Source organism: Mesocricetus auratus, unplaced genomic scaffold (assembly GCF_017639785.1).
Source record: "Mesocricetus auratus isolate SY011 unplaced genomic scaffold, BCM_Maur_2.0 Super-Scaffold_100001, whole genome shotgun sequence".
NCBI lineage: Eukaryota > Metazoa > Chordata > Mammalia > Rodentia > Cricetidae > Mesocricetus > Mesocricetus auratus.
The window spans coordinates 8,574,425-8,589,676 of record NW_024429187.1 but is presented as its reverse complement, the minus strand read 5'-3'; the positions used below and the strand labels follow the sequence as shown (position 1 = coordinate 8,589,676).

The following is a 15,252-nucleotide window of genomic DNA, read 5'->3' as shown; positions in this document are numbered from 1 at the left end:
TTATAGGTAGCCTGCTGTTTTAAGCATTGTGCTATTTAAATATGTTTAAATAAGAAACTATGGACATGTGAAAATTAAATGAAAACATACCATATTTCCTCCATTTCTTTTTCAGTTATCCCTTTATGCACAATGAATTCTTTCCTGATGAGGGTGATTAGAGCTTGAGATGTGAGGGGGAGGTGATAGGTAAACCATAGAAGACTTTATAGGCCAGAGTTCAGGACAGCGTCATGCACATTGGAAGGACTTGCACCCTTTGCTGACATGAAGTGCAGTGCTAGTCACAGCTTGGCCTGAACACCATTGACCTTTGTTGCTTTTGAAAGAGCATAAAGAACTTGCACCAGTAGGTAAAGCAGCTAACACTGTATCACCAACCCTAACTGGAAAGTTCAGCTGACCGTTCCTTCCTTTAATAGCAAGCTTTCCCCAAGGATGCTGTGAGTTGATGGATAGTTTGGCTAAAGCTCTTTATGTAGCCATTGTTTAGAAACGGTCATTTTAGTAGCATTGACTTAGTGAACATTATAAAATAAAAAGTCACACTGTCGCTCTTATCTCTGGGTAGCAAATTAAATATGCAAAAGGATAGTGATTGGCACTGAAGTCATGCTTTCATTTTAATTGGGGCATTGCATTGTTCTCTCCTTCATCTTTTGAACTTCTGCCCATCATAGATGCTGTCATATGAAGTCAAGACTTCTACGTTATCAGTATAATTGTCCATCAATTTAGTCTCAAAAGCCAATATAATTAATGCTCTTAGAGTCCTCAGTGCTGCGAAGCTTCCCAATCTCATGTCAGCATGTGTACCAAAAATCCTTGAGATTGATTTTCATCATAATTTGTAATTTTAGAAAGTATTTGTCAAGTATCTTGTGTGTGTGTGTGTGTGTGTGTGTGAGAGAGAGAGAGAGAGAGAGAGAGAGAGAGAGAGAGAGAGAGAGAGAGAGAGAGAGAGAGAGAGAGAGAGAGAGAGAGGAGAGAGAGGAGAGGAGAGGAACATGTGTGTGGAGAAAGACAGCTTTCAGGAGTTGGTTTTCTCCTTTTATGGTGGGATCCAGGTATGAAACTCCAGGCTTGCCCATCAAGCACTTTTGCCTACTGAGTCATCTTGTGAGCTCTCCATCCAGTGGTTTTAAATGATGCAACATGATTTTTTTTCTCTCCTATATCTTCTTCACTGCATGTGTATGCGTTCATGTGTGCAGACGTGTGTGCAGAGGCTGGTGTTGGGTGTCTTCCTCAATTGCTCTCCACTGTATTTTCTGAGGAAGGGTCTCTCACACACACACAACCTGGAGGTCACTAATTTGTCTGGGCTGTGACCATCATGCCCCAGGAATCCTCCAGTCTCTGCCTCCACAGTGCTAGGACTAAAGACATGTCTTATTTCTGGTGCTTGAACAGCAAACACTACCAACTGAGCCATCTTCCTAGTCCCTCATTTTCTGCTCTGTTGCTAAATAACATTTATTTAATTGTTTAGTAGTTCAGAAGGATTGCAAGTCAAATCCAATAGATAAATTAACGCAAACTATTATTGTTATGTCGGGTGATGCTTTTGTTATGAATCTTCCTTGAATTTATATGACTCTTAAACAGTTTGTGTGTCTATAAAATTTTATGATTTCTTCTAGATTTTTGTTTTTTGGATAAAATAGGAGCAGCAGGGTTTTTTTTTGGCTTGATTTTCTTTGAGTGACGGTGTTTTGAAAGCTGTCATTTTGTCATAAACATTGGCTGACTTATATCACTGTTGTCTCATGCTATACCAGTTTTAATGGCCACCTAGCTCTGTACCGAAGTCTGAGCTTTCATTTTCTCCCCTTCCTCCTATTTATTCTGCTTTTGCAAACACTGTCAATGCTAGTATGGGTGCACATCACTTTCTGTCTAAATTTTGTCTACTTCAGGACTAATTCCTAGAAGTTTACTTGGTTTCTAAGACCTGGACTCCAGTCTGACATAAAAGGACCAGACAATAGTGAGATTGAGAGGCCCAGGCTCTAAAGTGAAGACACACTTTCACTTTCTCTTTGAGCCAAATACAAATAAACAGTCACAATAGCAATGGGCATTGCTCTACATGGGGTAACTCTTCTGTTAGCTACTTTTCATGGACTGGGTGAGATTAACCAGCATCCTCCAGTCACATGACAAGCAAATGCATTCAAAACTTGGCTTTCTGGATCCAGAGTACAGGTTTATAACTTCAGTGCATATAACTTCAGTTATAGCGAGTTAAAAGTTGAGCCGTGTGTGTGTGTGTGTGTGTGTGTGTGTGTGTACGTGCGCGCGTGCACGCACGTATGTGTATGCATATATACTTCTCAAGAAAGATTTAGAAATGGATTAATAATAATTCTAAATATATATATTTTATAAATATGCTCTACCACTAGGTTTACAAACAAGATATAAAAGTTGTAAATTACTAATGGTATATCTGCATCTTTTTTACTTATTTTTTACAGTGAAAAATAAAGGCCAGATATCATTTGAAGGTTTTTCAAGATATATGTTTTCACCAGATTGTCTTGTATTTAAAGAGAAGTGTAGAACAGTGTATCAAGACATGAATCAGCCATTAAATGATTATTTTATTTCATCTTCTCACAACACCTACTTGATATCTGATCAATTAGTGGGACCAAGTGACATTTGGGGATATGTAAGGTATTTTATTTTGATTCTTTAGAAAGTTTATCTTCATTTTAAGTTAAGTTTATGGATAAGTATTTATGTGTGGTTCTGTGAATATGAGTGTAGGTGCCCAAGAGGCTAGAAGAGGGAGCTGGAGTGAGCCAACAGGTGTGAGACCCAGGAGTCAAACTCAGGTTCCCTGCAAGAGGCATATGTGAGCTCTTAACCTCTGTGCTGTCTTCCAGCCCCTAGAATGTGTAGCACAGGCTGTCCTTGAACCGTGATCCTCCTGCCTCTACTTCTCCCCCATATCTTACCTATCAGCTATTTTGACTTTTAAGTCTCTGACACATAAATCTCCTGCTGTACTAACTCAGTATGAGTGCTGAGCAATAAGTAGATTGTGCCTCAAAATCAAACTTACAAGACACAGTAGTTTGTTCCTACATTGACGGTCGATCCTTTGGATGAAATGGAAATACAACATAGTGTGTATGTTAGCACCACAGGTTTCTCCTCTGGTCCTTCCCATTGACCTCTGCTCCATGGGTCCAAGTTCTCTGAAGTTTCTTGACCAATTTGTACATTTCTTGTAGGAAAATATTACTGTTATGTTTATTTGGAGTATACTGGATTTTAACAAACATAGTATCAATTCTTAGACACCAGGACACAATGTTCTAAGAAAAGCTAGTTCATAAATATAGTAAGTTGTGTGGTTTGGTGTTCTAGATAGTGATTTTTCTGGATCAATGTGTTAAGTAATTTACATAGATTAAAGCAGGTAATTTCATACCTCCAACTTTATATCCTATAAGACATGCTGTTAACAGTGGGTCCAGCTTAGTCAGCAGAGATCAATCTAGCAGGGAATGACAGTTTTTAGACACCTTGTTGTTTTCCTACAAATTAATGGGAATCAACAGATGAAAAGGTAAATGAATATTATCAGAGGTTGACGAGTTTTATGAGAAAGATAAACCAAGCACATTAAACAATGTGATAAGGGCTTGACAGTGTTACTTTACATTGTCAGAAAAGATTTCTCAATTGTCCTGGCTGAGGGTAAAGAGGGAGCCACAGAAGAATGGAGACATTTTAAGTACTTGGCAGGTTCAAATCTTAGAAGTTAGCAAAAACATCTGGCCACAAGTGTACGGCAAATGAAGTGGCTGGGTAGGGGGAGAAGGGTCAGTTTATGAAGGTCTTGTTGATGATGGAAAGGTGGCGGAGTCATCAGGGAGATTTTCCTTGAGACAGTGTCACACTTTGACACGGGAGGAACAGGGGAGACACGGCAGGCTGGGTAGATGATGAAGGCATAGGGGAGTGGCCACGGTGGTGACAAGCTGAAATGACTGGAGGAGGCAGACCCAGGGCTAACAGGTGATGAGGAAAGCAGTCTGAGTGGGGAAGAGAAGTCACGCGGATTGGCCCAGCAGCCACGCCTGTAGAGAGACTGTTGACTGAAGTGTTGATGCTTGCTCAGAAGGTTCATCCTGGGGTGTGAGGCCAAGTCAAGAGCTCTAGGGATTCCATACTGAGTTTGTGACACCAACCTGCTTCCTGAGGCCTTTGTCAAATAGGCAGCTGGGTTTAATGTGAGTTTGTAGCTCAGAAAGAAAAAAGCCCTCCAAGCTGGAAAAATGTAATCGGAAGCTGTTAGTTTACAGGTGATATTTAAAACTATGAGACTGGACCATGTTAAAGAAAATATCATATAGGGAAGATAGAATCCTACAATAACATAAAACTAGAAACAATTGTCCATGCTTGTTCAAATTAAAACCAAAGTAAATAAATAAAGATATAAATTAAAAAATCTTGTGGGACTCGGTACACCTCCACTTGAGAACTGGCCACCTAGACACAACAGATAGTGTAAGATAATTCTGGAAAAGTCAGCCTTCAGCCTTTTCTTCATGGAGAGGTTAGTTCTGTACTTAGGCAAGTGAATTGCTTGAACCCATTCCTGAACGAATGAGTACCTTTTAGGGCACTGGTGCTTCAACTCAGCCTGGTTTTATGCACCTTTGCCTCCTCCAAAGACGTGGGTTAGTTCTGTCTCATTTCTTCTTAGGCACCTGGGCTCCTGTCCTGTTCTCATATTAACACAGAGCCCTGATGAATCACTGATTCTCTGTCAGACCGCTTTTTATGAGAATGCAGCTTCTCGCTCTCATGGAACTCAGGGCATAATGAACAGTGGACTCGGTGAGAGTCTAACCTCTGGCAGTGGACCATAGCTTTGCACTGCGTCAGTGGTATTAGCCTTTGTGTTAGCATGTTAGTCCCCCAGTCATAACCTGAACACAGGAAATCAAAAGAAGGAAGGTGTATGTAGTTCTAAGCAACCATGTGTACCTGTGAAATAAACATCCTATTTCTATTATGCGCATTTGAATGACTCCCTAAACATACCTTTTGTAAACTTGAGGATTGAGCTAAGGCTTTGTGCAGCATAGAAAAGAACCCTGCTCTGAGCTGTATCCGCATCACAGTAAAACAATTTTCACAATTAAATCAGGAAGTTATAGTAAACCCTGGTAAAAGCCCACCCATTTCACAGTGACTGCCTGAGGTTGTCCCTGAAGACCTAACAACAGCCCTCATTGTGCACATTCACCATTATGAACTCAGTGAAAACTCTCAATGCAATCTGCTCCAGTTGCCTTGGTTTGAATAAAGGTATATGTTTATTAAAGTGTCAGTCACTCTCGGAGGAAGAACACTGAAAATTCATTTAAACCCAGTGGTACAACTGACTTCAAAACCCAAGACAGAATTTATGTGTAGATCAAGAAGCCGATTCATTTGATAGATGGAAAATCAAATTAGTTTTAGACCTGAGTGGAAGTGGGAATGTATTTTCCTCAGTTTGGAGAGAGCTGTGAAATTGGTGCATTCTAAAACGGTCACTCAAAATTTTCTCCAAAGAAATTGTGAGTCAAAGCAACATAGATGACCAGGTATACAGGTTTCCTGCTTTGAATAGCTGGAATAGGGCTCCAACTGTCCTTGCAGGAGAAGGTCGAACAGGTTCACTGGGTTGCCAACCTTACTCTTTTCCACTTGCTGCAGCCATGGATTCTCTTTCCTCCTTCCCCTTCCCACCATGTATTTCACCCCCCCCCCCCCCCAACGCAGTGTGATGAAATATACAATTTTACTAATATATTTTATTATTTTCAGATGCCTTTGTATATTGCAAAGGTGACAAAGTCAGCAATAGTAGCACCATGAGCAGTACCGTTTGGGTTGGAGGCAAAGGGGTTTGAAACTGTAGCTAGAGGCAGCCATCTTCCCCCCCAGCACATATGAACTTCCTAAAGAGATCAATGCAGACAGCTAGAGGCAGCACGCACTCCCAGCACATACAAGCTTCGCAAAGAGATCAATGCAGAGTCAAACGGTGGGAGAACCGGTCTCTCTCTGTGACACAAAGAGAGTGGTTTCTACTTTCTAAGGCTGCAATTTTCTAAGGTTCAAAATGTTTCTCCATTACAAACTGTCCTATATGTTTATTTTAAAAGTCTGAGTAGTTGATCTTATTCTACCCATTGTTCATGGTCTGCGTATGACACTGCTTTGCTTAACTTTGGTCAGTGCCCTTGTGAAAGGCTGCCGCTGTCTGGAAATCGACTGCTGGGATGGAGCACAAAATGAACCCGTTGTGTACCATGGTTACACTCTTACCAGCAAGCTCCTCTTCAAAACTGTCATCCAAGCAATACACAAGTATGCCTTCTTGGTAGGTGCATGTCTCTGCCACAGTCATTTAGAGTTTACTGCTCCCGAGTTCTCTATAGTGTGTCCTCGCTTTAAACCTGTGACATTTTAAATTGTGAGCTACGGTAGGCAACAAAATCCATGTGGTGCTTAGTGGCTAGAGGTAGATTTATCAAAGTGGTAGGTAGTGAGTGTCCATGCCACTTCTTTATTAGTCTTGTGTGTGTTATGTTAAGAAATCTATTTATTTTTGTTATGTGTCATGAACCCAAAGTTTGAGGTATACTGATCTAGACAATAATCAACATTTTACCCATGCCCAAATATTTTACTTTTAAGACAAGAATAAAACGTGTCAACTATCTATCATCTTAATTGATGACATCATTTGTAACTACAATGGCAATAACTAATGCTGTTCTGATGTGCACTTTGGAGTTTAAATGGACTAGTTCATTAGTTACAGATGCAAAGTTCTAATTTTTCATAGAACTAAGGTTATTTTACAAGTTTAATCATATTTGGGCTGAATTTAGCAATCTAATTAAAAAAAATTTAAAGGTGTTTTGAGTAATACTTGGGTCCATTTTTCTAGGCTGGCTAATTGCATACCTTTAGATAGTCTGTTTTGAAAATTTAATATAATTGATTTCTTTTCTGTTGCATTTGAATTGCTTCTGTTGGGCCAGGTATGGTGTGCATGCTTTTAATATCAGCACTTGAGAGGCAGAGGCAGGCAGGTCTTTGTGAATTCGAGGCCAGCCTGGTCTACAGAGTAAGTTTCAGGATAGCCTGGGCTGTTACAGTCTTGAAAAACCCCCAAAAAATAATAATAATAAAAAATAAAGAGTGGCAACTGTAGCATCATCAAAGGATTTAAGTAAATCTTCATCAGTAATTACTTAATAAGCATGTACATAAAAAAGAAACCCGCAGGTTCAATAAACACAATGTTCCCCTGTGACTGCTTCACCTACCCTGTAAACATAAACCGGAAACCACAATGTTGTGTTTATTTATCACCCGTCATGCGCATCAGAGTGACTTTGCCACATCAGTCCCACTTCCAAAGACTTTCAGAACAAAGGCTACACTCCACCCTTGCCTCGCCCTGTCCCTGTGACCAGTTTTCTGTGACCTCTGAGTTCCCCTGCTGCTGTGCCCCTCGTTCACTCCGGGTTTTGTTTTTCAGGTTCATCTAAAATCTTTTGTACCCAGTGCTCCATTTGTCTAAAACGTTCTTTATTAACCCTTGAATGACAGCCCTCACTTAGTTTAATTTAACTAAATGCTACAAGGCAATAGATACAGTCTTAAAATTGAAAGTCTTCACAGGGATCCAAAAGTCTACACTTACCAAGACTCCAAAGAACAGAGATGAGCAACTGGACAAGACAAATGAAAGGATGGGCTGGAGAGATGACTCTGTGTGTAAAGGTGAGGGTCACCAAGCCTGACAAACTGTTAGATCCTTGAACCCACACGGCGGAAGAAGACAACAGACTCTCCAAGATGTCCTCTGACCTCCACGAACACGCACACGCACACGTGTCATGCATATACATGCATGTGCGCACACACACACTACACAGGCATAAAAACAGAAATAAACAAATAAAAGACATTAAAATTATGAAGGATGAAATACCATTCTCTCTATTTTCAGGTGATGATAATAAATGTAAAAAAAGCCAAACATTTCACAAACAACTGTGAGAGCTAGTTAATATGTAGAATGAAAAAATCCAAATAAAAGTAAATAATTAATAACATTTTTATTAAAAAGTGACCTAACTGGAAATGAAATTTAAAAAGAAATCCCAGTTATGGTAACATATAATGTATGTGAATATAGACCAAGTACAATGTACAACGATGTACACCTATGATAGTGTTTTAATGAAACCCATTACTTTGTTAATTAAGCATACCTGTCATACCTTTGGGGGACTTTCAACACCCAAGGTCTTCTAGGCAAGTTTTCTCCCATAAGAATATGTTACAGCAGTTTCTGTGGTGGTGTATACAGCTTCACAGAACTTTGGGGGCCAGGGTTGAGCGCTGAAGATTGAAGCTGGTGTGTTTTGCATACTGGGCAAATGCTCTACCAAAAGTCTGTACCCACACCTTTATTCTTACTTTTTATTTTAAAGCAAGGTCTTACTTAGTTGCCAAGGCTGTCCTTAGACTCTTTAGTTCAGGCTAGCCTTGACTGTGGGATCTTTCTCCCCTCAGCCTTCTGATTAATTGGGATTACAGACCTAAGCCTCCAAGCCTGGCTTTCAACTTCTTGGTAATGGACCTTTGTCATTTCTTTCTATGGATGTGATATAACTTACTGAAATAAATCCCCACTGATGGGTGATTCAGGCTTTTCTCTTACTTCAAAGGCAAACAAGAATAATATTCTTTACATAGGTTTTTGAAGCCCTTACTTCGTCAGATGCAAAGATAATTTTCATTTTAAAGCAAGCTTATTTTTGCTAAGACGGTTGGAGATGCCTTTAGAGATAAAATGTTTAGATGAATTGCATTAGGGCAGTTTAAAAGTTCTGATGTGTAACCATAGCAATGGTTCCTACTCTAGACATCTGAGTACCCGGTAGTGTTGTCTTTGGAGAACCACTGCTCCCCAGGCCAGCAGGAAGTGATGGCTGACATTCTGCAGAGTACCTTTGGAGACTTCCTTCTCTCCGACATGCTTGATGAGTTTCCGGATAGACTACCGTCTCCAGAGGTAAAACTTTGTCTGAGAAGCTCAGATGAAGGAAAAAGAAATGAAAAACAAAGTGCACACTGTGGTCACCTTCTTGCATAGGTTAGAGACCAGCACAGACTCTTGGTTTTGGTCATTTGACAGACAGATTGTGGTCACCTTCTCACGTAGGTTAGAGACCGGCTCCGTTTTAATCATTTAACAGAGAAGCTGCTTCTCTCTGTGTTGCCTAAGGAGTGCTGGTGAAGGAAGAGAACATGCAGACAGAGGACATTCATAGAAACTGGTGGCTTTTTGCTAATTGTCAACTTGACAGAATCTAGAATCACCTGGGAGGATGGACTCTGGGCCTGCCTGCCATGTTCGGGGGATTGCCTTGCTTGCATTGGCTAATGTGGGAAGAGCTGTCTTGTTAATGGAAGCTGTGCTGTCTGACTGACAAGGCTGGGCACTGGCATGCATGCATCCCTGCTCTCTGGGCCGACTGCATGCAATATGACCAGTTCTCTCGACCTCCTGCCACCACAGGGACTTCCCTGCTATGAGGGACTGTAATGTGGAACTTTGAGCTGAGATAAACCCTTCCTCCTTTAAGTGACTTTTGTCAAGGACAGTAATAGGAAAAGAACCAAAGCAGAGATCGATGTAAAATACAGTTTTTGATGGTGTGCTTTACTTCATCCATTAGTCCAAACTCTGAAGGCATTTTAATATAGAACCCCAGGAATTTGATATATTTTATAGGCAAAAGGTTAAGAAAGAGATGAAATATCCAGGTTGTAAACTGAATCCATACTCAAAATATCAACACACAGGGAGTAAACTCCCCCTTTTCCAGTCAGCCCCCAGGACCCCCCCTGTCTGTCTCCTCTTCGCCTGCCCCAGAGAGCTGTGCATTCAAGTCACCACAATTCTTCCTGCTGATGGATCCCGTCAGGTCTGTCTCAAGATACATGTGACCCATTTCCCCAGCAACACACAGGACCCAGGACTTCTCCATTCTTTCCTTAAAATGCTCACTTCTGCTGCAACATTGCTTCAGGCATGGATGCAGTATGATCCACTCTCTCAAACTCACTTCTCTTAGATTTCTTTGGCTGACTCGTAAACCCCAATGCCACAAAATGTAAGTGAACTTTCTTTTTCCTCAATAGTATTTTCTAACAATCAATACCTGATTTTTGATGTGACTTCAGCTTTATTTTGTGAGATTTGAATATTTTTCCTCATGTCATTTAAATGAGTGAGAAATTCAAAAATTAAAAAAAACTATTGTGCTCACATGATAGAACTAAGACAGACAACATACACTTATTGGTGAATGAAAAAAATCATGACCCATGAAGAATGCTGAGAGACTAAGTAGGCCCAGCTGACAAAAACTGTAAGAATTTATACAAAATGCTGGCCGTAAATCACCACAGATGCAACTTCAGAGCCGTGATCCAATTCATGGGAAATTTTACACAATTCTCTCTGAATATTGTACTGTTAGCAAGCATTTTCTTTTTCTTGCGTTCTCCTCAGTGACCGTCTTTGTGGTCTCAGCTTCCACATTACTGTAAGGGGGGTGGTTTCTAAGGAGCCAATGAGTAATAAAAGAGAATAAAGTCCCTTTTTCGCAGGGCGCAGTCTTCAATGTGAGAATAATTACCTGGGAACTTGGTGACTTAGCCTTATTTCAACCCCACAATTTAAGATTTAAAAGCTTTTATTAAAACTTTAACCCAAAATCCACAGATCTCTGCAACCTGCTGCACAGTTAGGTGAGCCACTCTGAGGCTGTGGAGGTTCATGCTGAATTTTACACTTTCACTATGAAATACACTTTTATGAATTTATCCACCAATAAAAAGAATGAAAAAATCTACAACAGATTTAAGAGTAGAAGAACAATTAGCTCTGTATCCTCATTCATGATTCAGGTGTCCAGTGGAGAACCGAAAGGGGGGAAACTTGATGTGATGAGGAAGGATTGGATACAGGAAATGAACACTTTAGTCATGAGCGATGAGTTAAGATTTTGATTTCTTAAATTGTGAAGTACATCCCTAAAATGTGGCTCTTTAGCAAGCATCATTCATAGCACCTTTGGCATGTGGGCACAGAATACATTTTGGTAAACTCCGTATTAGAAAAGAGAAGAATCAAGGTGTGAGGCTGAGGGAGGGAGGAGAGAGGGAGGGATGGAGGGAGGGATGAAGGGAGGGAGGGAGGGAGACTAAGGTCTCTTAAGGGGGAAACTTTACTTTAGAACATTTATTTGAGTAGTAATGTGTTATGGTAGGCACTCAAATACATTAACGGATTTTTGGAAAGGGTAGAGACAGTTGAGAAATGTGCCAGAAGGCTTTGAATTCACAGTGAATGACCCTCTCTGATGCTGGTAAATTTTGTCACATCTGTGATTTGATGGGCTGGAAATACTAAGTCATTGAAACTTGCATGGGTTTCAACTGAAGAAACTTTATACATTTTGAATGCAATCCATATTAGATGTCAGACAGGCTGATGGGCATTTTTAAATACCTGATCCCATTGGATGCTTTTAATGCTGGATTAAGAGTATTGCATCTACTGCCGGAAGTTGCAACCTTTTAACTTCAGCAATGTGACACACATTTCAATGTACATACCTGCAGTTTCCAACCTATCTCACACTTACCAAATCGTAGCAATTCCCAGATTATAAAAAAGATCATTTATAGTAAGTCCCCACAGGCTTCTTTTAGGGTGAATTATGGCCAGGATGGTAATACCACTGGTTTCTAATGAGCATGGATAGTGGTCTAAAACACAATGAGGTCCCTGCCCTACCTTGCTACTGTAGGTGAGTTCCCATGCTCAGTCCCGCTTTCCTTTTATTGTACATATGTCAGGGTACTTGTCAAGTGTACAGCGATGACTTACCTGTACACATGTCTTGTTTCCAACTGTGTTTATAGGCACTAAAATTCAAGATATTAGTAAAAAATAAGAAGATAGGGACGTTACTGGAAACCCGCCAGAGGCAGGGGACTAACAAAGAGGGCCAGGTGTTAGAGGTGGAAGAAGATGTGTATGAAGATGATGATGAGGAGTCACTAAAGGAACCAGAAACACGAGACATCTTCTTGTCACGGATCCAGCAGGAAAAGGAGACAGGTCCCTCAAAGCTGACAGCAGGAGCAGCTGTCAAGAAAAAGGTGAGAACAGGTTTCCCGAGACTCTTACAAGCTATCAAAGTTTTCTAAGGTTCTTGGTGGAGAGTTGAAATAATTTTACGTAAGGGAGTTAGTTCTCTTAATGACGGCTTGAGTCCAATTTAAAATCTTATTTGAAAGAAGTTAACAGTGGGTAAGAACATTTGAAACCGATCTCTCTCTGGGGTAGCTTTTCTTAAAATGCTTTGGCTGGAGGAGACAGTTATGATGAGCTCTTATGTAGTGGGCATTGTACAGAGTAGAAAGTGTGCAGAGACAGAAGCAACAGAAGCAATGTTAATGCTACACAGTATTATAGGCATTTGTGTTATTACATGAAAATGCGTGCATTGTGTTATATGCTACTTTCCAGCTAGGCCAATGGAAATGAGACCTGATTGCCCCCTTTGCATGAACAGTTCATAGGAAGGAATCTTGATTGAGGGATGGCTTGATATAGTGTGTCAAACCAGACATCCAGAACTTTGTGCATCTTTGCTCCCAATTTCTCTGTATCTGGGGATGATTATTGCAAAAATTCAGCTTTGTATACTTTACAGGCTCAAACACAGTGCGTGACTATTTAGGAGAGAAGCATTTTGTTTTTGAATAACTGCCATGATCTACCCACTTGCACCGATTGGAAATGCCGTGGTGGTCAGCTAGGACTGGGAGACCCCATAGAATGATTTGTATTTAAACATGTGCATCTAGGAATCTGTCCATTTCTTTTAGATTTTTCTTTGGAAAATAAGTTTTCAAAGTATTCCCAATGATCCCTTGTACCTCATCAGATCTGTTGTAGCATCCTCTTTGTCTCCAACTTTATTCCTTCTGATTCTCTCTCTCTCTCTCTCTCTCTCTCTCTCTCTCTCTCTCTCTCTCTCTCTTTCTCTCTCTCTCTTGATTAGTTAGTTTGGATAGAGGTTTGCTGATCTTGCTTATTTTTTCAAAGAGCCAACTCTGCTTGATGGATTCTATGTGTTTATTTTTAGCTTCTACTTTATCAAATTCTATCTCATCTTTTAAATCAGCCGAAATATCTATCACTATTTGTTCAGTTACAGATGTTTTATGAACATTTCTATTTCTTATCCTCTTATTAAATTTGTATTCTTTTTTGTATTTCATAGGCAAACAGTGTGTCTAGGCCTTGTCCCCTCTATGTCTCCCTTGTACTCCCTTTCGTTGCGCCCCCCCACCTTCCTCCCACTTAGCAATCCCTTCCTTCTCCTTCCTTCACCCTTTCTCCCCCCCCTCCTGCTTCCCTTCCTTCCCTCTCCTCCTCTTAGGCCAGCTAATGCTGCCCGTACGTTCATCTTTTATGTCCATCTGTAGGCTTGTGGGTGTGGGGCAGCCTATCTGCAGCCACACTACTGAAGAACTACTTTCCTTCCGCAGCTGCTCGCAGATCTTCAGGCGACTCTTCCCACTCCTTGGTAGAGCTCTGGCTGGCTTGAGCCTGTGCGGTTCTTGTGCAGGCACCCGCACCTCCTGTGAGCTCATCAGTGTGGTGGCTGTGTTGTGTCTAGAAAACACTATTTCTCAGCAACATTCCCTGACCTCTGGCTCCTATAATCTTTCTGCTTCCCCTTCTGTAGTGTTCCCTGAGCCTTGCAGGGGTATGATATAGATGTCCTATTTTCCTTTGGTCTTCATTTTTTCTCAACACCTACCATCTTGGAGCTGGGGATCATTATACTAAGGGGGATCAGTCAGACTCAGGCAAGCAATGCACATTTATGGATATATATATATATATATATACATACATATATATATGAGACACAAAAGTAGGAAGAGGACTACTACAGGGATGAAGACATATATATATATATATATATATACATTTATATAAAGGAGTGGGATGGGACTAAGAGAAGATAATGGAATCTATATGACATAAAAACTGAGGAGAGGAAGAGCAGGAGGCAGCCAGAAGGGGAGGGCGGAGTGGGAGACAGTTGAGTTACTTACGAGGATGTCAGGAAGAAATGTATCATTTACATACTAATTTAAATATTAATATGTAGCACGAGAAAGGGATGCCATCTCACAAACCTGGGGATTGACTGAGGGAACTGCAGTGGAAGAGCAAATATCAACTACACAGTAGAAACTATCCCAAAATGTCACAGTAAACTGGGAATACGTTCATGATGACAGTTCTTAAATTTGTAAAATCTATGAGAATAAGCTGAGATCTTTGGGAGATGAGAAAATAGCAAAAATTGCTATTCTCAAATCTGGAAACATTAACTAGATTAAAATTTCAGTCTAGTTCATATTGTTATTAAATATTGTGGCCATAAAAAAACGAACACATTGACTTAGTCCAAAGAATTTTTGGGTCAATAAGCTTAAGAAAAACCTGAAATGATCTCTTTAAAAGCATATTTTTGTTGTTAGAAAAGGAAATTTTCGAATGATTAGTGTAAAAATGTGAAATCACTGCATTTTATTTTTAGAGCAGGAAGCTAAAAATAGCTCTGGCCTTATCTGATCTTGTCATTTATACCAAAGCTGAGAAGTTCCGAAGCTTCCAATATTCAAGACTTTATCAGCAATTTAATGAGAATAATTCTATTGGGGAGTCTCGAGCTCGAAAACTTTCAAAATTGAGAGGTAAATGTTTAAAACTAAAGATATAGGATTTAAGTCAGTTCTTTTCACTGCTGAGGAGTTAACATGGGTCAGGTGTATTTATAAGTGTGTATATTCTTATTAAATTTCAATTCACTTAATTTAGAAAAGAGTTATAGTTTTGAGTTGCATTAAGTTTTATATCATAAAACTTTGCTACTAACTGCCTTAACTTTTTCTTTTTTTTATGACGAGGTATAATTATGTAGCCTTGGATGTACTGGAACACACTGTGTAGACCAGACTGGCCTTGAACTCAGAGATCTACCTGCCTCTGCTTCCCAAGTGCTGGGATTAAAGGTGTGTCAACATCATGCTTTAATTGCCTTCATA

At 40.1% G+C, this 15,252-nt stretch overlaps 1 protein-coding gene across 1 annotated transcript in view; it reads left to right on the top strand.

Annotated features, from left to right (window-relative positions):
• The window catches only part of Plcz1 (phospholipase C zeta 1), a gene marked incomplete at its 5' end in the record, with an annotated part of 42,389 nt that overhangs the window by 12,362 nt on the left and 14,775 nt on the right, over nucleotides 1–15,252 (top strand). Inside the window, 5 exon segments of the mRNA NM_001281643.1 lie at nucleotides 2,481–2,682; nucleotides 6,256–6,400; nucleotides 8,966–9,115; nucleotides 12,040–12,279; nucleotides 14,745–14,901. Of these exon segments, the coding sequence (NP_001268572.1) occupies nucleotides 2,481–2,682; nucleotides 6,256–6,400; nucleotides 8,966–9,115; nucleotides 12,040–12,279; nucleotides 14,745–14,901 (894 nt within the window).